Source organism: Podarcis bocagei (assembly GCF_964188305.1).
Source record: "Podarcis bocagei genome assembly, chromosome: 4".
In the NCBI taxonomy this organism is placed as follows: Eukaryota; Metazoa; Chordata; class Lepidosauria; order Squamata; family Lacertidae; genus Podarcis; species Podarcis bocagei.
Window position 1 is genome coordinate 84,047,619 of NC_138128.1, and position 22,485 is coordinate 84,070,103.

Here is a 22,485-nt window from a genome sequence, read left to right on the forward strand (position 1 = left end):
CTTATATATACCACTTTTGTTGCTGGGGCTAACATTCCAAATCATACGGCGTCTTAAGATTCATATAACTTATAGTACTTTTGCAAATAGTCCTTAAATTTTTTCCAATCCTCCTCCATAGCTTCTTCTCCCAGATCTCGGATCCTTGCAGTCATCTCGGCTAGTTCCATGTAGTTCATCAGTTGCGTCTGCCAGTCCTCCAGTGTGGGCAAATCTTGAGTCTTCCAATGCTTAGAGATAAGAATCCTTGCTGCAGTAGTAGCGTACATGAAAAGAGTTCTATCCTTCTTTGACACCTTCTGGCCGACAATGCCCAGGAGGAATGCCTCCGGTTTCTTAGGGAAAGTGTATTTAAACACCTTTTTTAACTCGTTATATATCATTTCCCAGAAGGCCTTCACTCTTGGGCAGGTCCACCAGAGGTGAAAGAATGTCCCTTCAGCCTCCTTACATTTCCAACATTTATTATCGGACAAATGGTAAATCTTAGCAAGCTTGACTGGGGTCATGTACCACCTGTATACCATTTTCATAATGTTTTCTTTCAAGGCATTACATGCAGTAAAGTTCATACCGGTGGTCCATAACCTTTCCCAGTCCTCAGACATGATGTTATAACCAATGTCCTGAGCCCATTTTATCATGGCTGATTTAACTGTCTCGTCCTGAGTGTTCCATTTAAGCAGCAAGTTATACATTCTCGATAATAGCTTGGTCTTTGGTTCTAACAATTCTGTCTCAAGTTTCGATTTTTCCACCTGGAATCCTGTTTTTTTATCTAGCTTAAAAACCTCATTGATTTGGGCATAGTGAAACCAATCTTGCACCTTACCCTTTAACCTTTCAAAGCTCTGCAACCTCCAGTTGTCTCCAATGTTCTCTATTATTTCCCAATATTTCGGCCATCCGGCCTCCATATTGGGTTTTTTCCGAGCCTTGGCCTCTATTGGTGATACCCACCTCGGAGTTTTGCTTTCTAATAAGTCTTTGTATTTTTTCCAGACCATAAATATTGCTCTCCTGACAATATGGTTTTTAAACATTCCATGTGTTTTTGCCTTGTCATACCACAAATACGCATGCCAACCTAACGAGTTATTAAAGCCTTCCAGATCCAGGACATCAGTGTTTTCCAACAAAATCCAATCTCTCATCCAGCAGAAGGCTGCAGCTTCGTAATATATCCTTAAGTCCGGCAGGGCAAATCCCCCTCTCTCCTTTGCATCAGTTAGTATTTTAAACTTTATTCGGGGCTTTTTGCCCTGCCAGACAAATTTAGAAATATCCTTCTGCCACTTTCCAAAACATTCCACTCTGTCCACAATCTGTAAGGCCTGAAACAAAAACAACATCTTTGGCAAAACGTTCATTTTTATAGCTGCAATTCGGCCTAACAAGGATAACTTCAGTCTTGACCAAATTTCTAAATCTTTTTTAACTTCTAACCAACATTTCTCGTAATTATCTTTAAATAGGTTCAAGTTCTTGGAAGAGAGATTGACCCCCAGGTATTTCACTTTTTTAACAATGTTTAGTTCTGTTTCCTTCTGAAACTCTTCTGTTTCAGTAGCTGTCAAATTTTTCCCTAACACCTTAGTTTTTTGTTTGTTCAACTTGAAACCCGCCACCCGACCAAATTTCTGTATCAGTTCTAGAACTCTTTTTGTACTAGATTCTGGCTCCTGTAATGTTAAAACCAAGTCATCTGCAAATGCTTTCAGTTTATATTGTTTCACTCCGACCCGTATTCCTTGTACCTGCCGATCCTTCCTTATCATGTTCAGCAAAACCTCCAGGACTGAAATAAACAATAAAGGGGACAGGGGGCACCCCTGACGTGTTCCTTTTTCAATCTGAAGTTCTTCTGTCACCACATTGTTCACTATCAACTTAGCTTTTTGTTCGGAATAGATTGCTTCTACAGTGGCACCCCGCAAGACGAATGCCTCGCAAGACGGAAAACCCGCAAGACGAAAGGGTTTTCTGTTTTGGAGGCGCTTCGCAAGACGAATTTCCCTATGGGCTTGCATCGCAAGACGAAAGCCCATAGGGAAATGCTGGCGGTCGGGAACAAAGACTTTCGCCCACAGCCGGCCTTCAGAAGAGGACCTCTTCTGAAGGCCGGCGGGGGGCAAAAGTCTTTGCTCCCCCCGCCTGCCTTCCCCGCCGCCTGCCCCGGGCGATCTTAAAATGCTGGCGGGCGGGAGCGAAGCGTTCGCTGCCGACCCCCAGCATTTTAAAATCTCCCCGTGTCCCGGGGAGATCTTAAAATGCTGGCGGGCGGGAGCGAAGCGTTCGCTGCCGACCCCCAGCATTTTAAAATCTCCAAGGGACAGCAGAGAAGTCTCTGTCCCGGGGAGGTTTTAAAATGCTGGGGGTCGGGAGCGTTCGCTGCCGACCCCCAGCATTTTAAAACGATGTTCCGAAGTGGGGAGGTGGGGCGGGAACATCTGCCCCAGCCGCCCCACTTCGGAACGATGTTCCGAAGGGGGGAGGGGGGGCGGGAACAGCTGTCCCATCCGCCCCACTTCGGAACGATGTTCCGAAGGGGGGAGGGGGCGGGAACAGCCGCCCCAGCCGCCCCACTTCGGAACGATGTTCCGAAGTGGGGGGGTGGGGCGGGAACAGCTGCCCCAGCCGCCCCTCTTCGGAACGATGTTCCGAAGGGGGGAGGTGGGGCGGGAACAGCTGCCCCATCCGCCCCACTTCGGAACGATGTTCCGAAGGGGGGGAGGGGGGCGGGAACAGCTGCCCCAGCCGCCCCACTTCGGAACGATGTTCCGAAGGGGGGAGGTGGGGCGGGAACAGCTGCCCCATCCGCCCCACTTCGGAACGCTGTTCCGAAGTGGGGAGGTGGGGTGGGAACAGCTGCCCCAGCCGCCCCCTTCGGAACGATGTTCCGAAGGGGGGAGGTGGGGCGGGAACAGCTGCCCCATCCGCCCCACTTCGGAACGATGTTCCGAAGGGGGGAGGGGGGCGGGAACAGCTGCCCCAGCCGCCCCACTTCGGAACGATGTTCCGAAGTGGGGGGGTGGGGCGGGAACAGCTGCCCCAGCCGCCCCACTTCCGAACGATGTTCCGAAGGGGGGAGGTGGGGCGGGAACAGCTGCCCCATCCGCCCCACTTCGGAACGATGTTCCGAAGGGGGGAGGTGGGGCGGGAACAGCTGCCCCATCCACCCCCCTTCGGAACGATGTTCCGAAGGGGGGCGGGGGGGCGGGAACAGCTGCCCCAGCCGCCCCACTTCGGAACGATGTTCCGAAGTGGGGGGGGGTGGGGCGGGAACAGCTGCCCCATCCGCCCCACTTCCGAACGATGTTCCGAAGGGGGGAGGTGGGGCGGGAACAGCTGCCCCAGCCGCCCCACTTCGGAACGATGTTCCGAAGGGGGGAGGTGGGGCGGGAACAGCTGCCCCAGCCGCCCCACTTCGGAACGATGTTCCGAAGGGGGGAGGTGGGGCGGGAACAGCTGCCCCAGCCGCCCCACTTCGGAACGATGTTCCGAAGTGGGGGGGTGGGGCGGGAACAGCTGCCCCATCCGCCCCACTTCCGAACGATGTTCCGAAGGGGGGGGTGGGGCGGGAACAGCTGCCCCATCCGCCCCACTTCGGAACGATGTTCCGAAGGGGGGAGGTGGGGCGGGAACAGCTGCCCCAGCCGCCCCACTTCCGAACGATGTTCCGAAGGGGGGCGGGAACAGCTGCCCCAGCCGCCCCACTTCCGAACGATGTTCCGAAGTGGGGGGGGGTGGGGCGGGAACAGCTGCCCCAGCCGCCCCACTTCCGAACGATGTTCCGAAGGGGGGAGGTGGGGCGGGATCAGCTGCCCCATCCGCCCCACTTTCGAACGATGTTCCGAAGGGGGGAGGTGGGGCGGGAAGAGCTGCCCCATCCGCCCCACTTCGGAACGCTGTTCCGAAGTGGGGAGGTGGGGCGGGAACAGCTGCCCCAGCCGCCCCACTTCGGAACGATGTTCCGAAGGGGGGAGGGGGCGGGAACAGCCGCCCCAGCCGCCCCACTTCGGAACGATGTTCCGAAGGGGGGAGGTGGGGCGGGAACAGCTGCCCCATCCGCCCCACTTCGGAACGATGTTCCGAAGGGGGTGGTGGGGCGGGAACAGCTGCCCCATCCACCCCCCTTCGGAACGATGTTCCGAAGGGGGGCGGGGGGGCGGGAACAGCTGCCCCAGCCGCCCCACTTCGGAACGATGTTCCGAAGTGGGGGGGGTGGGGCGGGAACAGCTGCCCCATCCGCCCCACTTCCGAACGATGTTCCGAAGGGGGGAGGTGGGGCGGGAACAGCTGCCCCAGCCGCCCCACTTCGGAACGATGTTCCGAAGGGGGGAGGTGGGGCGGGAACAGCTGCCCCAGCCGCCCCACTTCGGAACGATGTTCCGAAGGGGGGAGGTGGGGCGGGAACAGCTGCCCCAGCCGCCCCACTTCGGAACGATGTTCCGAAGTGGGGGGGTGGGGCGGGAACAGCTGCCCCATCCGCCCCACTTCCGAACGATGTTCCGAAGGGGGGGGTGGGGCGGGAACAGCTGCCCCATCCGCCCCACTTCGGAACGATGTTCCGAAGGGGGGAGGTGGGGCGGGAACAGCTGCCCCAGCCGCCCCACTTCCGAACGATGTTCCGAAGGGGGGCGGGAACAGCTGCCCCAGCCGCCCCACTTCCGAACGATGTTCCGAAGTGGGGGGGGGTGGGCGGGAACAGCTGCCCCAGCCGCCCCACTTCCGAACGATGTTCCGAAGGGGGGAGGTGGGGCGGGATCAGCTGCCCCATCCGCCCCACTTCCGAACGATGTTCCGAAGGGGGGAGGTGGGGCGGGAACAGCTGCCCCATCCGCCCCACTTCGGAACGCTGTTCCGAAGTGGGGAGGTGGGGCGGGAACAGCTGCCCCAGCCGCCCCACTTCGGAACGATGTTCCGAAGGGGGGAGGGGGCGGGAACAGCCGCCCCAGCCGCCCCACTTCGGAACGATGTTCCGAAGTGGGGAGGTGGGGCAGGAACAGCTGCCCCATCCGCCCCACTTCGGAACGATGTTCCGAAGGGGGGAGGTGGGGCGGGAACAGCCGCCCCATCCGCCCCACTTCGGAACGCTGTTCCGAAGTGGGGAGGTGGGGCGGGAACAGCTGCCCCAGCCGCCCCACTTCGGAACGATGTTCCGAAGGGGGGAGGTGGGGCGGGAACAGCTGCCCCAGCCGCCCCACTTCGGAACGATGTTCCGAAGGGGGGAGGGGGGCGGGAACAGCTGCCCCAGCTGCCGGGCTTCGTAGTGCTGCTGCGAAGCCGGGCGGGGGGGGTGGGAACACCTTCTGAAGGCGGGCAGGGGGCGAAAGTCTTTGCTCCCCCCTGCCTGCCTTCCCAGGGGCTTTTAAATCGCCCCGGACAGCGGAGAAGTCCTCCGCTGTCCGGGGCGATTTTAAAATGCCGCCCGCCAGCATTTTAAGATCCCCCGGACAGCGGAGAAGTCCTCCGCTGTCCCAGGGTTTTTTAAAATGCTGGGGGTGGGAAGAAAAGCCCTTGTCCCCCCCCCAGCCTTCAGAAGAGGTCCGGGGACAGACTGTCCCCGGACCTGGCCTGAAGGTGGTTTCCCTAGGAACGCATTAATTGATTTTCAATGCATTCCTATGGGAAACCGTGCATCGCAAGACGAAAAACCCGCAAGACGAAGAGAATTGCGGAACGAATTAATTTCGTCTTGCGAGGCACCACTGTATTCCGTTCTCAAACCCCCTTCCCACTCCCATCCCTTCCAAGTTTCTCTTCATAAATTTCCAAGAAATATTGTCAAAGGCTTTCTCCGCATCAATAAAAATTAACACTGCTTTAGTATTGATGTTTGTTTGTAAAAGTTCCAAAATATCAATAATGTTCCTGGTGTTATCAAACAAATGTCTACCAGGGAGGAAGCCTGCTTGGTCCTTATGAATTACTTCATTTAAAACCTTTTTAAATCTATTTGCCAAAATGTCTGCAAATATTTTGTAATCCACGTTCAGGAGTGAGATGGGACGGTAATTCTTGAGTTGAGTCTTTTCAGTTTCCACTTTAGGTATCAAAGTGATGAATGCTTCTTTCCACGTATCTGGTGCCCTCCCTCCCCCCATAATCTGGTTGCAAACCTCCACTAATGGTTGTGTCAAGTAGTCCTTTAACATCCTGTAGTACTTGGAGGTAAGTCCATCAGGGCCTGGGGATTTGCCTAACTGCATGTTCTGTATGGCAACCTCAATTTCCTGTTGTGTTATTTTACAATTCAAGATTGATCTCTTCTCTTGAGATAATTCTGGTAGGCCATTATCTTTCAGAAATTGTTCTATCTCAGTCACTTCCTCAGGCCCTTGGGTGTACAGTTTTTTGAAATATTTCTGGAAGCACTTTCTAATTTCTCCTGGTTTCTGAATATTTTTTCCTTCCACTTCTAGATTGGTAACATAGTTTAATTTTTGTCTCTTTTTCAACTGCCAAGCTAACAGCTTCCCACATTTATTCGCAGATTCAAAAGATCTTTGGTTCATTTGTTTAATTTTCCATTCCACTTCTTGGTTGATCAGTTTCATATATTGTGACTGGTGAAATTTAATTTCTCTTAAAGTCTCTTTTGATTTTGGATTCAGTCTTAATTTTTTCTCTCCGGCTGTTATCTTCTCTAATATCTTATCCTTTTTCCCATTCCAAAGTTTTTTCTTGATCGTATTTTGTTGTATCAGAAACCCTCTCATAACAGCTTTACTTGCGTCCCAGATTATTCTTTTTTCCACCGAGGTGTTGAGGTTAATTTCAAAGTAGTCCTTTAAAGTTTTTTGGGCCTTCTTTACAATCTCTTGATCTCTTAGCAGGTTGTCATTCATTTTCCATCTGAAGGAATCGGCAGTAGTAAATCTCATTTCTATTTTCATAGCGTTATGGTCGGAGCATGTCTTTGGGCAGATTTCTACTCTTGTAGTCTTAGGTGCCAGACCTCTAGTTGTCCAAATTTGGTCGATTCTTGTCCATGACAGATGGGCCTCAGAAAAGAAAGTTCCTTCTTTACCTAGGGGGTTTCTCGTCCTCCATAGATCAATCAAATCCATATTGTCAGTTAGTTCGAAAAAAGTCTTTGGTAGTCTTCCATCTTTGGTCAGGTTCTGGTTCTGTGACTTATCCATATATGTAGAGACCACCCCATTCATGTCTCCCATCATAATGATGTTAGAATAGTCCAGATAATCCAGTAATGTCTCATGAAGCTTCTTGTAGAATTCTGATTTCCCCTCATTTGGTGCGTAAATTCCTAATATCAAGACTTTTTCTCCTTGGATTTGTATTTCAATTGCCAGGATTCTTCCTTGTTCATCTTTAAACAAGAATTTTGGTGATAAGTTCTCTTTTGCATAGATCACCACTCCTCTCTTTTTAACTCTATCTGATGAGATAAATTCTTGGCCTAGTCTTTTGTTTATTAACACTTTCCTGTGGAGCCTGGTCACGTGGGTTTCTTGCAGACAGATTATATCCAAATGTTCCTTCTTCAAAATATGAAAAATCCTTTTGCGTTTTTCCGGGGAATTCGCGCCATTAATGTTCCAACTATACAGCTGTAGAGACATCCTGTATTAATCTGTTGTTGCTCTTTATGGGGTGTCTTCTTTCTTGTCTAAATCCGAGGGTGCTGGCACTTTCCCAGACTCAGGTGGAGGCCAAGGACCTGCTGTTCCCTTCTGCAGGTCTTCTCCGGGGTCGTGCAGAAACTTCTGGCTATCCTCTTTCGTTTTGATTTTAATCTTCTTTCCTGTGTAGTTGAATGATAGGCCTTGTGGAAACTCCCACCTGTAGGGTATTCCGTTGCTTCTCAAAAGCCCAGCTAGGTCAGTGTAGTTTGATCTGAGATCCAGTAGTTGTTTAGGGATATCCTTGTAAATTTGAGCTCTTCTGTCCTGGATCTCAAGTGCTTTATTAAAATGTAGGTCAAGTAGTTTGTCTCTCTCTTGCTTGGTCCTTAAGATGATCAAACAGTCTCTAGGCCTGTCCTTCCTGGCAACTCTTCCCAGTCTGAATGCAGTTGTTATTTTAAAATCTGTATCTTCTTCTATACCCCAGAATTTAGAAAATTCTGCTGTCAAAAAGCCAGTCAAATCCTCTTTCTCAATCTCTGGGATAGAGCGTAATCTCAAATTATTTTCCCTGTTTCTCAGTTCCACCATAGACAGGTAGGCCTGCTGGTCGCTGACGTGTTTGTAAAGCGGCCTTACTTCCCCTTTCAATTCATCCGCTTTCTGAATTGCTTGGCCTGCTTTTTCATTCGCAGCCTCGGCCAATTTCCGATTTTCAGATGTAGCGTCCTTTAAACTCCCAATATCTTGTGAGTGCTTAGCCACCTGTTCAGAAAGTTTAGTAATTGAAGATGTAGCTAGGTCAATTTTAGCAGTTTGATCGTCAACCTTTTTGTTCAAAATTGCAAATTGTTGTAGCATTTCCTCTAAAAGAGTTCCAGATCCCCCTGCTGCCATATCCTCAGTTGTTGGCTGTTCAGCTTCCTTAGATGGAGCTGTTGTTGAGGGTACAGCTCCCTGTAAAACAGCAGGGACTGAAGATCTGCGAGCCTGGGAAATCAGAGTTGTTTGTACTAATTGGCCTTTTCCTGCTTTCGACGCAGCTCTTGTTTTCGGTGGACCACTCATTCCACACCTGCCTTTGGATTCAAGGTCAAACTGTCAAATGTTCCATGTGAAAGACAGGCCTCAAAGTAGATAACCAAGCCACAGAGAGTCAAAACAAAGTTGGTTCTCAGGAATTTGTAAATCCCAAACTCCACTAGAGGGAGTGTTGTTACAGTTCAGGAAAGAAGGAAGAAGGTTCAGTCGCCATTAAAGTTCCTGCAGTTAAGTAAATTAACAATAGTCCTCAAAGAAAGCTTTTTTCCACTGGCAAAGCCCTTTCAATATTGTCCCAATAGTTTATCTGAAGATGCAAGATACAGTTATTTAATTGTATCCACCAATGATGCCTCTATGTATCCGTTTCAACTTTGTATATGTATCCGCAAAGAAGCTTTTTACCCCCTGCAAGCCCGGGACTGGGGTTTTTAAAGTTTTAAAAGTCCAGTAAGGGAGAGGATCCTCAAGTAAAGTCAGAACAGTAGCAGATAGAAAAATAAAAGCTTGCCTTTCCCTTCAGTTACCAAACTCCACCAGACGCATGAAGCTTCCCGTCTTTAAATCCCTTTTTATTGCTTCCAGCTTGTCAGTTCCTTTGCCTTTGATCTCTAAGCACTACCGGGAGACGGACTTCCTTTTTCTCGTCTCCCGCTTTCAGCCAAATTTTTACTTTGTAGTCCCGAAATTAATACTTTTCCTACTCACGAGTAGATGATTTAGAATCCAATTCTTAAGGAAGAAAGGTCGGCGCTCATCAGCAACAGCCGCGCGGCTTCACTCCCGCAGAAAGAGCGATGAATCCACAGCACCGCTTCCCCTCCGCGCTTCCGGACCCCCTTACGGGGACCCTTCTTCGTTTTGGGGGTCGCTCTAGGTGCCCGCCGGATCCCACGGCCACGAGCTCGTTCTGCTCGTGGTTTATCTTAATGGGTCGTCGCTTTGCCGCAGCGAACGACCCTTTTCTGCGGAGCCCCTCTTCGCAGCGCAAAGAGGACCGCCATTACTTATTTCGCGCCGCCTCCGGAAGTGCTAATTTAACTTTTTAAAAGGTGGCAGGAACACCATTTCAACAAATGATGCAAAATGAAGAATGGGTCAGGATCATAGCCTTAAATGAAGAATGGGTCACAGCCAACGTGGCCATGTTAAACCTGGCTTCCACCTCTGTGCATGAAAGCATGCATTTCTTCTTAAATAGTTCAGGGTCGTGGTCCAATGTTCATTGGGAAAAAGAGTGTTTTATTCCTCGAGAAGTTGATGTGTGTGATTTATGGCCACATATTAGCTTCCACGGAGTGAAAGAGATTAAAGAATCACACTCTGTCATGAGCAATCTGAAATGGAGGAACAAGCTGCATCCATCTTTTTACACTTTCAAGAACACTTCTTTCTATCTATTGTATTTCTGTGGCATATCATTTCCTCCCAATCAACTGAAATCAAGGTGTCACAAGTCCCTTTTATTGCACTTTGGGTGCATCAGAAGAACCTGAACGCTAACTTCCTGTTGCAAGCAATTTTGCAAAAATTCTCTCTACCATTAATAGCCAACCAATCACCACCGGCTTTAAATCAATTCTGCAGCAGAAGTATGGTGTGTACAATGAAATGTATAAACAAATAACTATTGACTTTCTCTGTATCTCATACTAAAAATCTTTGCTAACTTGCAGGTGCAAGCAGTAGAGAAACTCTACAAAGTTTACCCAGTTGAAGAAGAAAAGTTTCGAAGAATCTAATGTGCTTCAAAATACTTCATTTTCTAATGGGGTAACTAATGGGGTTGAGTAGAGAAAGATGAACGTTATCATTCCATTGACTTGTGTGGTACTAAGAAATAGGGAAACAACCCAAAGTTCCTTCAACCTCCCCTGAGTGCAAGACTTGTAAGATTCCGGTGCAAAATCTAGGTTACTGTCATAGTACCAGTAATGGGGTAGGGGACGTTATTGTTTCCCATAAATAACTCTTCCTACACAGTTTTTTTCTCTCTCTTCACATGCCACGAAAGAGAAGATTGGCTTCTTTTTCACTTCTGTTGTTTTAAGATAACAGCAACATTTATCTGCAAGGGGAAAAAATTATTCTGCTTCGTTTTAAGTAACGGGAGGGGGAATTGTTAAGAGGTAGCAATATAGCTTTGCCTTATTCACTAAGACATGCAAATGATCCCATACTAAAACACAAACTGATACATCTATTTCACACAGCTCTTCTGCAATCCCTTGCATGCACCTCAAGCTGTGTCTGCTGATGGCTAGATCATTATTTTAAATGATAAAACAGCAGGACACATAGCATATGACAGCCTTGCCTTGCCAGTGCCTTTTTAAAGGATGCATGTCCTGGGGTACATGAAAGAGCTTGAGAAACACAGCCAAAAACACCCGACAGCGTATATTACTAGGTATGTATCAGTCACACCAAGCCAGCCCTGTTCCCTCTTCTACAATTCCCAAAGAATAGGGTTTTAAGGGGGCTTAATTCACTCATTTCCAAAATTGGGATTTGAAATTTAACACCACCGACACTGCCCTTCAATTTTCGGTCCAAATAAATGAGAACTGACAGCACAACCCTAAGGACAGGGAGAGGTGAGATTCTGCCTTGAATCTGGGACAGACGAGCTCTCAAATGTTTTTTAACTGGACTTGGGGAAAGGGCTCAGTGTACTGGGGAATAATACACAAGGGCATTAAAAATGACTGCCTGGCAGGTGTCACTTAGAATGGGAGTGGAGGGTTCTTTAGGGTCCAATTATTTCCAACATGGATTGTAAATGGAAGCAAGTTTAATGCAAAGGTATGTTTCTACCAGGTCTGGCTGTCTGAACTCAAGTAGATATTGACCGAACAATCAAGCTGGAAAGCAAATGGGCTTGGAAAGAGGAACATGGATAGTCAGGGGGCGGACACTCAGGGAGCAGTTTGCACTGAATCTGAGCAGCCCACTCAGAATTAAAAGCTTTTGAGCACCAGTTGCAACTCCATTGGCCCCCTTCTGTCACCTGACCAGTGGTCAGGGCTTGCTAACCAGCTGATATTTTCTCAGTTGGAGATAATAACTGGAATATATTTCCTTAATGGAAAATCTACCTGACAAGTGGTGTTTGTGTGTGGCAGAAAATACAGCAGTTGCCATTTAAACTGAGACAGACGGAAAGATGGGAGTTTTTTGGCTGGCGTTGGCAGAAGTAGGATGCAAATGTCACACTTTGGGATTCAGGATTGGCACTTGCTGCCCGCTCTCTGAATCTGCTTGTTTTCAATAAGCTATAATTGTGTGCTTGCAAATTAACAGATGTTACAAAGATGCTATGAGCCTCCAGTGCTTTCTCTCTCACTGCAAAGAAAAAGATCCTGTTGCGGGGGGGGGGGGGGAGTACACAGAGAATATTCTTTCACTTGGAAAATGGGTAAAACTATTGGCCTCTTTTTGGAGTTATGTGCCCTTCATACAATAGGTTGTTTAGGAAATGACCTTTCATGATAGTGAATAAGACCTTTACGAATACACTTATAGAATGCCCTTTTTTCCATTATGAAAATTCTACTCTACTGTGCATTCAGACTTGCTTACCTGGGGCATCCAGGGACAGGTAGCAGGAATGTGAGGCACAGCCAAAGGGTCTCCAGGATCACCATGATTACCCACTCTGGCCAGTAGAGAACGATATCCCTTAGTGGAGCCCACCAGTTACCAAACTTCAAAGAGAAGGAAATTCACAAGATCAGAGATACGGTCAAGAAAATAAATATGGCCACTTCCAGAAGAATGTGTGTCAGAACCACTCTTTAACCCCCAAAAGTTTTCTTCCCCCACCTTCACACACATCAATAGGAAATTGCTCTCTTAACTACATGAAAGTGAAAGCAGCAATTAGAATGTTAGCCACTTCCTGTCTCCGTCACTTGATTCACATGCAAAAAACCCTGAAGACAATCCATCAAATCAAATCCTAGGCATACCTACGGAGGGAGGGTGAATGAGCATGCTGAGTGCTCATAAAAAGCCATAAGGTCATATTTATCAAGCAGTTGCCCAGCTACTAGGTCAGTGATTTTGCATGTGTTCAGGCTGTGTGCAATATGCCTTCAAAAAAAGAGAGAACTTTATTCATCTCATCTCCCATGTGCTAACCAGGGGAAAGTTTGTTGTGAAGACTATAGACAATGCAATCTACTATGCTCTCCATGTGTGTCATGGACTGGCTGGATGCAAACAAGTGGTGGGAAGCACCAGCAGGAGAACCCCCAGAGGAACTCCCAGAGGATGAAGGCTCAGAGCCAGGGCAGTGATAGGGGGCATGAGGGTGAGCGGTCAGAGGGAGAAGAGGGAGTAGAGCGGGAGGAGGAGGTGTTGGAAGATGAAGAGGCAATAGGGTTGAGTGAGCAGGAAGAGGCTGTGGCAGAGAGCAGCTCAGAAGCAGAAGCAGAGTGGAGGCAGGCTGCTGAAGAAGCCATAGGGTCTCCCTCTCCTGCTGTGACCAGCTCCCTTGCCCGCTGGTCTCCCAGAACACAGAGAGGAATGAAGAGGGCAAAGCAATGAGAGACAATACAAAGGTACCTTAGGCTGATAGAGAAGCAACCAGCGGAGGAGCCTTAGAGAGTGGTGGGAAATTGAGGACCTTCAGTCCTCACAACTGCCTCACAGAGGCAAGAAAGACCGATTGGGAAGAGTTGCTGGGATCACTAGGTCTGCACTGTTTTGGTTTATTTGAATAAAGAGTTGGCTTTACTGACGCCAGGCGTGTATATATATATATATATATATGCAGGTTTTGGTGTCTTCGGGTGTCTTCCCGTGTAAGAGTTGGGGTGTCTAGGCGACGTTTCGACGAGGTCTCACTCGTCATCTTCAGGCTGGTGCTTTCGGCTTCTTGTTACTAGAACAGAGCGCCGAAAGCACCAGCCTGAAGATGACGAGTGAGACCTCGTCGAAACGTCGCCTAGACACCCCAACTCTTACACGGGAAGACACCCGAAGACACCAAAACCTGCATTCCTGTACCCGTGAAAATCTACGAAAGCAAATATATATATATATATATATATATATATATATATATATATATATATATATATGCAGGTTTTGGTGTCTTCGGGTGTCTTCCCGTGTAAGAGTTGGGGTGTCTAGGCGACGTTTCGACGAGGTCTCACTCGTCACCTCGTCGAAACGTCGCCTAGACACCCCAACTCTTACACGGGAAGACACCCGAAGACACCAAAACCTGCATTCCTGTACCCGTGAAAATCTACGAAAGCATATATATATATATATATATATATATATATATGCAGGAGAGCTGCTAGGATTACTGAAGTGTTCCCTTGATGCTCACTTTCAAGGAGCCCTTTCCCCTGCTAAATGCTGAGAGATGTCTGGTCTGTGCATGAAATGGGACTGGAAGGCATCTTTTCAAACATGAATGTGCAAGAGAACAGCCATCTTTAAATGTGTGCCTTTGGTGCCAGGTTACAAAGGTGGCTCTCGTGCAAGCGCCTGATCCAAGAAGCATCAAATAAAACAGGAAGGATAAAATCTGCCCCACATTAATGCACACATCATTTTAATTTGGGGCCTGTGCCACAACACCCATTGCCATCTCTAATGCAAACATATACGTAGGCTGTTATTAAAAGACAGTTATCCAGCAGCTTGTAAAAGCTCTATTGAGTGACTGCAGCCTGTTGTGTAATTACATACTTAGCTCATCAGCAAAGTATTTATCATTATTAGCTGATCATTATCACTAGGAGAAGACACTAGAGTCTGGTCTATAAATACGCATTTAAACCAAATTTAAAACAGAATTGTCCAAGTCAGAGATAAAAGGAAATGGAGGGAGGGAGGGAGGAATGAGGTCACTCAGTTCACTTGCTTGCCAATGAAGAAATATTATTTGTAACATTCCCTCTAATTTATGTCTTGATCTTCTCAGCCTGGAAGCCACTGGAAGCATCCTCTTTTTTCAGAGGGTGAAGACAGAAACAAAACACTCATCACAAATGGCCCTGCATCCCCAGTGCAATTCCAGATTTCTGATTTGCCTTACATACACATAAGCACAATACCAGAAAGTCAAATACTGGTTTAGCTCCTCCCCTCAGTCTCCGGGCAAGCTATCCATTTTAAATATATATATTTAAAATTGAATGCATGTCATATGTTCATTATTCACCTTTATTGAACGGGATTTGCATAAACAGCTATTGGATTGGGCTGTGTGAGTTGGCGATGGAGAAGGTGCTAGCCAATACATTCCTTCCATTTTCTCCTAGTAATTCTTCACACTGAACTGCATTGAAAATATGCAGAGCTCATCCCGGAAAAGAAAATGTCTGTTTCTACTGAACATAGTGAGGGTGCTTTCAAAGTGGCCTCACTTGTCTCAACATGTTACTTCTGTCTTCAACCTGTGAAGCCCAAGCATGTACACAAGAAAACCTTGATAGAAGGTGCATGTAATAAAATCTCGATGTGTTTTTCCTATGGAAAACAGCTTCAGTAGGGTGGGTGGGTGGGTGACATATACAAGAGAACAAGCCGAATAACAACAACAACAACAACAACAACAACAACAACAACAACAACAACAACAACAACTATTATTATTTCCACTATTATGATCATGGTATTTAACAAAATCAAGCTGCATAAAGGAATATCTAAGTTATGTAAAGGGTGGGTTGCCTTTATCATCTGTAAATGTTGACCTCAGCAGCTTTATCTTTTTGTTTGTATAAGGAAGATCAAATAAAATTGCATGTGAGTTCTTCATTATTAACAACAGGGGGAAAAGATATTCAGTACAGTCATATAGTAAATAATACCTAGTTATCTAACTTGTAAAACTTGTGTGGAGATTCAGTTTGTGAAACCTTTGAGCATAATATACCTCACTACCAAGAGGAGAGTAAGCAAGGGCATTGGTTACAGTGTAGCCAAGGTAAAGGGACAATCGAGATTATTTCTGATTGAAATTTAGTGGTGCCAGAGAGTGAGATTATAGGTAAGAAAGTCAGCAGTCCTGGAAACTGGTAAAATAGAAGACATTAATAATATGAGGCTAGCTGGATGCCACACACATTGCTGGGTACTCAAAAGTGAGCAAGGGTATGTTTTTCCAAGCTCAGTCCCATTGCATCTCACCTGATATCTGCCAAGGTCTTTTAAGCAAAAGAAGGTCTCCATCAAAGCCAAAATGAAGTAAGTAAATCCAAGACGCTGCAGAACACCTGGAATCCTTGCCCAGCTCCATGACACTGTAGGTACAAAGCTGAATGTTACATATAAGACCCAATTTGAGGGGGGAAATCCAGTACATGATTTACAATCATGCATGTTACATATTTTTCTATTTGGCCCAAAATTACTGAGTAATCAGATGCATCAAGGATTTGGTTCCAATACCAAGAAACTTATGGGCTAAGGCTTGGAGTCAAGTGATTGTGTGCATCCAGGTCCCAGAAGCCTCTTCAGGCATAGTAGGGAATACATGGGTGCAAGAATAGCCTTTGCAGTTGACAGGCAGTATGAGACTTCTAGATCAGTATGCGCCATCCTGGTGCCCTCTCAGATGTTTTGGACTACAACTTGCATCAGTCCCAGCCAGCACAGTCACAGAATCATAGACTTGCAGAGTAGGAAGGGACCACAGGGGTCATCTAGTCCAACTCCCTGCAATGCAGGAATCTTTTGTGCAACGTGGGCTCGAACCCATGACCCTGATATTAAGAGTCTCATGCTCCACCAACTGAGCTATCGTGTTGACTGAGGCTAGTGGGAGTGGCATTTTAAAATTTCCGGAGGGCACTAGGATGGTGAAGGCTATTCTAGATTCACCATAGATCCTAGGAGCTGACCTTTTGCCTTTGATAGGCCAACTCTTTGAAGTAGCACTTTGAGCCTATTGCACATCAGGCTTCAGCTCAACTCCCCAGTGTCACCTCCAGCCAAGAGCAGCAGAACCCCTGGATTGCAAAAAAACAAACGCTTTCAGGTCTGGAATTGGGTATAGCTGTCCACATCAACAGCCTCACTCTGACAATGCGCTCAATGAACTACAGAACATTTGGAGAAAGTTCCTCTATGCAACCTTCATTGCGCCCTGTGTGCATCAATGTCTTTGCCTCCCTGTCAGCCCACCACTACCGAGAGATGAAAGTTAGCTAGTCTCCTTAGAGGTGCCCAGACATTTTGACAATTTCAGATATGTCTCAACTTTCTCCCAATCAAGCTGTCTGTTCTCTATTCTAAAATACTGTCCTTTCCACAAAGCCACCCAGCAACTTAAAGTGCTTACATTTACAATAGTGAATCTGAGGATTAATCAGCAGGTTTCATACTTTTAAAGCTCTGGGCTCCATCCAGCTTGTGCTGTCCACTTAAAGGGGAAGTATTCCCATCAGTCCATTACTGCCATTTATTCTTAATGTACTGCTCTTTTGTTGTGCAAGCACAAAGGGGACAAAGACAGAAGAGGAGGCTGCTGAAGAGTGCTTGGCTTTCTCATTTGCTCTCATGGAGGCGGAACTTGGCCATTCTGAATAAAAGGACAATGAACTAAAGTCAAATTTTATGGGAATGTCATTTGTCTAAGGCAATCATTTTGTTTTATGCTCTCCATTTCAAGCTGTAGGATATTTTTGAGTAGGGGGCAGTATTTTACAGTCCATTTTCCTTGTGGTGAGTAAGCACTGGAGACTTATCTGATTATTTACATCAGGGGTTGCCAATGTGGTGACTTCCATATGTTGCTGGACTGCTGCACCCATCATCACTTAACACTAGCCGGGATGATGGGAACTATAGTCTAACAACTTCTGGAGGGCTGCCCCCAATGGAGCTGGAAAAAAATATCTGAGCCTGAAACTCTGGAGAGATACTGCCACTCAGGATAGACCATACTGGGACTGACAGACCAATAGGCTAGCTCACTATAAGATACTAGCAAATCTTGGCATTCTGTAAATTTAGCGAAATATTGCTAGCAGCTCCTCCTAGCCCTGCAGCTAAGCCTTACTCAGTTGTGAAAAGATAACAGAGTCCCCACAGTCCTGACATTTTGTCCTGGGTGTAGCTTGGCTTGCTAGTGCTGGAATGAGGAGATTTAGAATTTTGCCCTTTTGATATGAAGACGTCCCTCCTTCAAAGGCTACTAGCTATGACACGACTATTGATGAACGCTAGCCACAGGGACTATGCTCTGCTGCCACAGTTGGAGGTAGCAACAGTTCTGAATACCAGTTGCTGGAAACCACAGAAGAGAAGAGGGCTCTTGTGCCCCCACCCTGCTTGCTGGTTTCCCACAGCCTTCTAGTTGGCCACTGTGAGAAGAGGATGTTGGACCAGATGGGCCATCGGCCTGATCCAGCAAGTTTTTCTCATGTTCCTATGTTCATGCAATGCCAGCTAGGTTGCAGACATACCATTTTCCCCCCTAACTTTTATGCTCTCACAGGTATTTGTGTTACAGATAGGTAGCCGTGTTGGTCTGCCATAGTCAAAATAAAAAAAACCCTTCCAGTAGCACCTTAAAGACCAACTAAGTTAGTTCTTGGTATGAGCTTTCGTGTGCATGCACACTTCTTCAGATACACTGAAACAGAAACAGGTATTTGTGTGGAATCATTTCAGAGAGGACTGAAATTGCATTGATATATATATATATATATATATATATATATATATATATATATATATGAATGAAATCGCTGTGTTGCTAAATATATAATCCTGTCTTGCCTTTCAAACACACAAATGTTGGCATGAACCATGAACGGGGGTGGGCAACCAAAGACCCTTTGACTAATGGGATGAGTGTAAAAAATACTAGAATTGAAACGTTGCTGAGAAAGTCCATTCCGATTCAGATAAATGGAAAAGTGTGGTATAATATTACCTGTTTTCCATCACATTACGAAAAAATGTTAGATTGTACTGGGGTGTGATTGGGTTAGTATTAGGTTTTTTGATCATATGATACATGGTAGAAACCCTTCACATTACTCTTGGGAAACTACAAAGCCAGCTGGCAGATACTGAAAACTCAAGTCAAATTCACAACATATCATCTAGCTCATTTTCAATCACATTTAGTTATTTATTAAATTATTGTATTTTCAGAACCCTGAAAGAGTCAGGTATGATAAAATTTGCATCATGCCAATCAGCCAGGCATAGACTAAGGTACTGGTATTAAATATAATCTTTTATTACATTTCCTCTCTTCATTTCATATTTGAATATGAGACACAATCAGCCATATGAATTGGTTCAATTATTTCCAAGATTTCTTTTGGAGTCTCGGTACAAAACACATCTGAGCACAAAAGCCAATGAAGAAGGGAGGTAGTGGATCAGGAAGATAATAAAATATAATCTGGAGGCTTAAAATTCATAATTCTAGACCTGTAGGGCTCAGACGCAAAGCTGTCCAAAAGAGAAACTTCCTACACTTAAGATTATTTTCCTGTTGCTCACGCTTAAAATTCTGAATTTGGCTCAGGTGAAGGCCTCTCCCCAAATTATGTTCCTGCAGGGGTGGCTGCCTTGTTGTCTAGTATAAATAGCAATATTGTAGCACCCTGCTTGTGGTTAACGCTTAGCTGGAATGAAATATTCAACGCAGCAATAGAGAAATTAAAATAATTATTTATTTGTCAGACAAATAAATGAGAGGCACAGTGGTATATGGTTACCAAGCTCTGGCCTGGCTCCTGCCATTATGGCCAGCCCTTATATTCCCTTAATCCAGCCCCCTTTGCTCCTCCTGTGGCTGCCTCTGTCCAATCAGCCTGGTTGGATTTCCTATTGGCTGATTGCTATATCCAATCCTAAAAGATACACCCACATCCTCCTGTCCTTATAAGGAACACAAAGAGCTATATATTGTTACATCTATAAATGACAAATAAGTAGTAATATATCTTACATGTGTCTCAACAAGGAATCTTAATTACCAGCTCACCTCTTGCCCTCCCTGCCCTATTGCCTTCTAAAACAAATGGTTAATCTTAAATTTTTATCTTAAACATATGTCAAGGATCTTGAGTTTCACATCAACATTGAAAGATATCCTTCATTTGAAGGTTTCTAAACAAATGTCTGACAGCCATATATCAGGACAGCATTTGATGGCGTCTTCTTGTCTGGCAAGAGGCTGGGCTCAATGACCCCTGTAGTCTATTCCAACTCTAGGACTCTATGATTCTATGAAATAAGAATCTAACATCTAAATCTGTTACTTTCTAAATCCTTTGCATAGTTACATTTAAGCCAATATATTTAAGCTAATATACTTCATACATTATCATAGGTAACCTTTTAAAAGGAATAAGGCCTTTTTAAAGTAGAGAGAGAAAGAGAAAAAAAAAGAAGAACTCAGTTTAAAACAGTTTCAGAAGAAGGCTCTTCAGTTTACATCCCCCCCCCCCCTTCAGCAAGCTGCTTTTCCCATTATCTGTTTAAGGAAGAAACAGCTTTAAAAAGACTTCCCAGCTAGATGCTTTAAAAAGACTTCCCAAAAAGCCTCTCTTTCTGCCAGCTAGATGTTTTTTCTCCCATTTGCCTCTGGCCTTAGAAAATACAGCTCAAGGTTTAAGAGAGGCCCATGGTATCATTTTACTATTTGCCCATTCCTAATTATATTTATCTCTGCCTTTGTTATCTTCTGTAACATGTAGGGTCAATGTCCTGCTCTTAGTCTGTATTTTCAGCTTTTACGACTTTGAGAATTGTTTTCTGCTATAAATCAAAAGGGGCCCCTTGTCTTAGGAGAATGGCCAAGGTTTTCTTAAGCAGCTAGCCTTCTTGCCTGGCATGAATCGTTTGAAAATCTTTTAAGCTCACTCTTTAATATACAAGTCCTGATCAAACATTAATAAAATGCAGGCTTATGCCTGATGCCTCATTCCCCCCTTTCAAGCTCAAGGACCTTCGTCCCAAGTGTCCTTGATAGCTTGACCTTCATCATATTCCTGAGGTAAAGCTCTGTATAGGGCCATGATATGAGGTAGAGTTTCATTTGAAACCATCTTGCTAATTGTACTTCTAAAACATGAAATGATACATGGCATCATACATAAAACCATTACCACTACTGTCAAGAAAAACAAGCAAGACAATAGTATCCCTTTGAGTCCTGTGACATTAGGCAACCAATTGGTGAGCCATCCCATATCCCATCCTTCCCATGTTTGTACTGGGACATGTGCTATATTCTCCATCTTTGTGGCCAACACACGGATTGCCTCACCATTATCTGAAATGTTAAAGCAACAGGCATTCCCTGTCAAGTTCAAGACTCCACATAGGCCTCCCTGCTTGGCAAGTACATAATCCATTCCCATTTTCAGCTGCAAAATGGCGGCTCTACTTTCATCCAACTGTTGTGCAATAAGTCTCAAACTCCGGGCCGTTGCATTGGTTACAAGTTCCACTACTGCTTGCAATCGAATTATTCTGTTTAGATTATAAATAGGATCCCGTGCCCCTTGTATGAGCTCACCAGGATTCCAGGAGGCAGGATCATAATAGGCTATAATGCGCTCTGGTGGCCAATCATCAGTACCGCTCCAACTTTGGGTACTTCCTCCTGCTATATGAGAAATATCAGCGTTTCTTCGTGTTCGCTTGGGCGAACTAGTGGGCATAATTCACATTGGTGGTAATACCCATCCCAGGAAACAAGTCCCACTCCATTTGGAGGGGAGTTTCTTGTATGCCCATTCTCCACATATCCACCACAACCATCGTGTCTGAGGTCTTTGGTACGTGGAGTACAGAAGGCGAAATAGCAAAAGAGGTAGAGAGTTCACAGTGCAGTATGTTAGATTGCCTTTTTCTGTCACAGTTATGTTCCATACTACTTTCCATGCATGAATAAAAGGAGGTGCACAGGGCAAGGCATCCCGAGTTCGATAGGTAGTATCGTGTGCCCAGGTATTCTTAATATTATCCCAAGTATAGTGACAATGAGAAGAGCCTATCATGGTAGAATCAGCTGCATCTGATGATTTATGTACACAGAATTCCCCTTGTACAGGTATAACTCGTAATGGTTTAGTTGAGTTCCATCCGGGGAAATTCTGTACTTCTGTTTGGTGTGGTATTTCGCTTACCATACCAATGGCATCTAATGGTATCGGTAATAAGGGCATACCTCCCTCTGAATCATCTGGCCCGAGAGAGCAAACAAGGCAATTGGTCCTATTTGCAACATTGGCTACCATTTCAGCTAAACCTACCCACATATTGTGGTCATGGCGGAATCCATATTTAGTCAATTTGGCCAGATTCAAGGACCCTTCCCCTTCCCAAGGGATCAGGATTAATAATAGAATCATGTTGATGTCTAGCATATGCATTCCTTCCACAAAAGATTACCTTATAGTGATAGCAAATAAATATTAGTCCCAATATAATTCCCCCAGTGACAGGAATGGGGAACCACCAAGACCAAAACATATATCCCGAGGATCCCCAATGTGTAATATCCCTGATAATTGTTCCACAAGGGGGCAGTCAATCAATTGTATAAGAGAATCTTCCCGCTCACAGTCTCTGGTTCAGACGCTCCTCAAGCTTCAGGCGTGCGCAGGTCAGCCAGCTTCCAGGTTGTGGCTGCAGCAGGCCGGTCGTCTAATGTTGCCCGTGACCTAGCCCGTTCCCGGTAGGGCTAGATACAGGGGTTTTTGGAGAGAGTCAGTTTAAGAGGATTAGAGGGGTCACCTTTGCACGTCCAACTGCCTTCGGACTTCTTCAAACGGGAGTGATGAATCCAGGGGGTCACCTCAGCTACCTTCACCGCTGTTGGAGTAGAGAGCAAGACGGTGTAAGGTCCACG

At 46.0% G+C, this 22,485-nt stretch overlaps 1 protein-coding gene across 4 annotated transcripts in view; it reads right to left on the reverse strand.

Moving 5' to 3' along the window:
• Positions 1–22,485, reverse strand: part of LOC308585567 (heparan-alpha-glucosaminide N-acetyltransferase-like) — a 191,531-nt gene that overhangs the window by 48,611 nt on the left and 120,435 nt on the right. For all 4 annotated transcript variants that reach the window (XM_081191315.1, XM_081191317.1, XM_081191316.1 and 1 more), the window contains 2 exons: positions 15,789–15,901; positions 12,216–12,340 (listed from right to left, as the gene is read on the reverse strand). In XM_081191315.1, the coding sequence (XP_081047441.1) occupies positions 12,216–12,340; positions 15,789–15,901 (238 nt within the window). The remainder of the gene's footprint in view (positions 1–12,215; positions 12,341–15,788; positions 15,902–22,485) is intronic.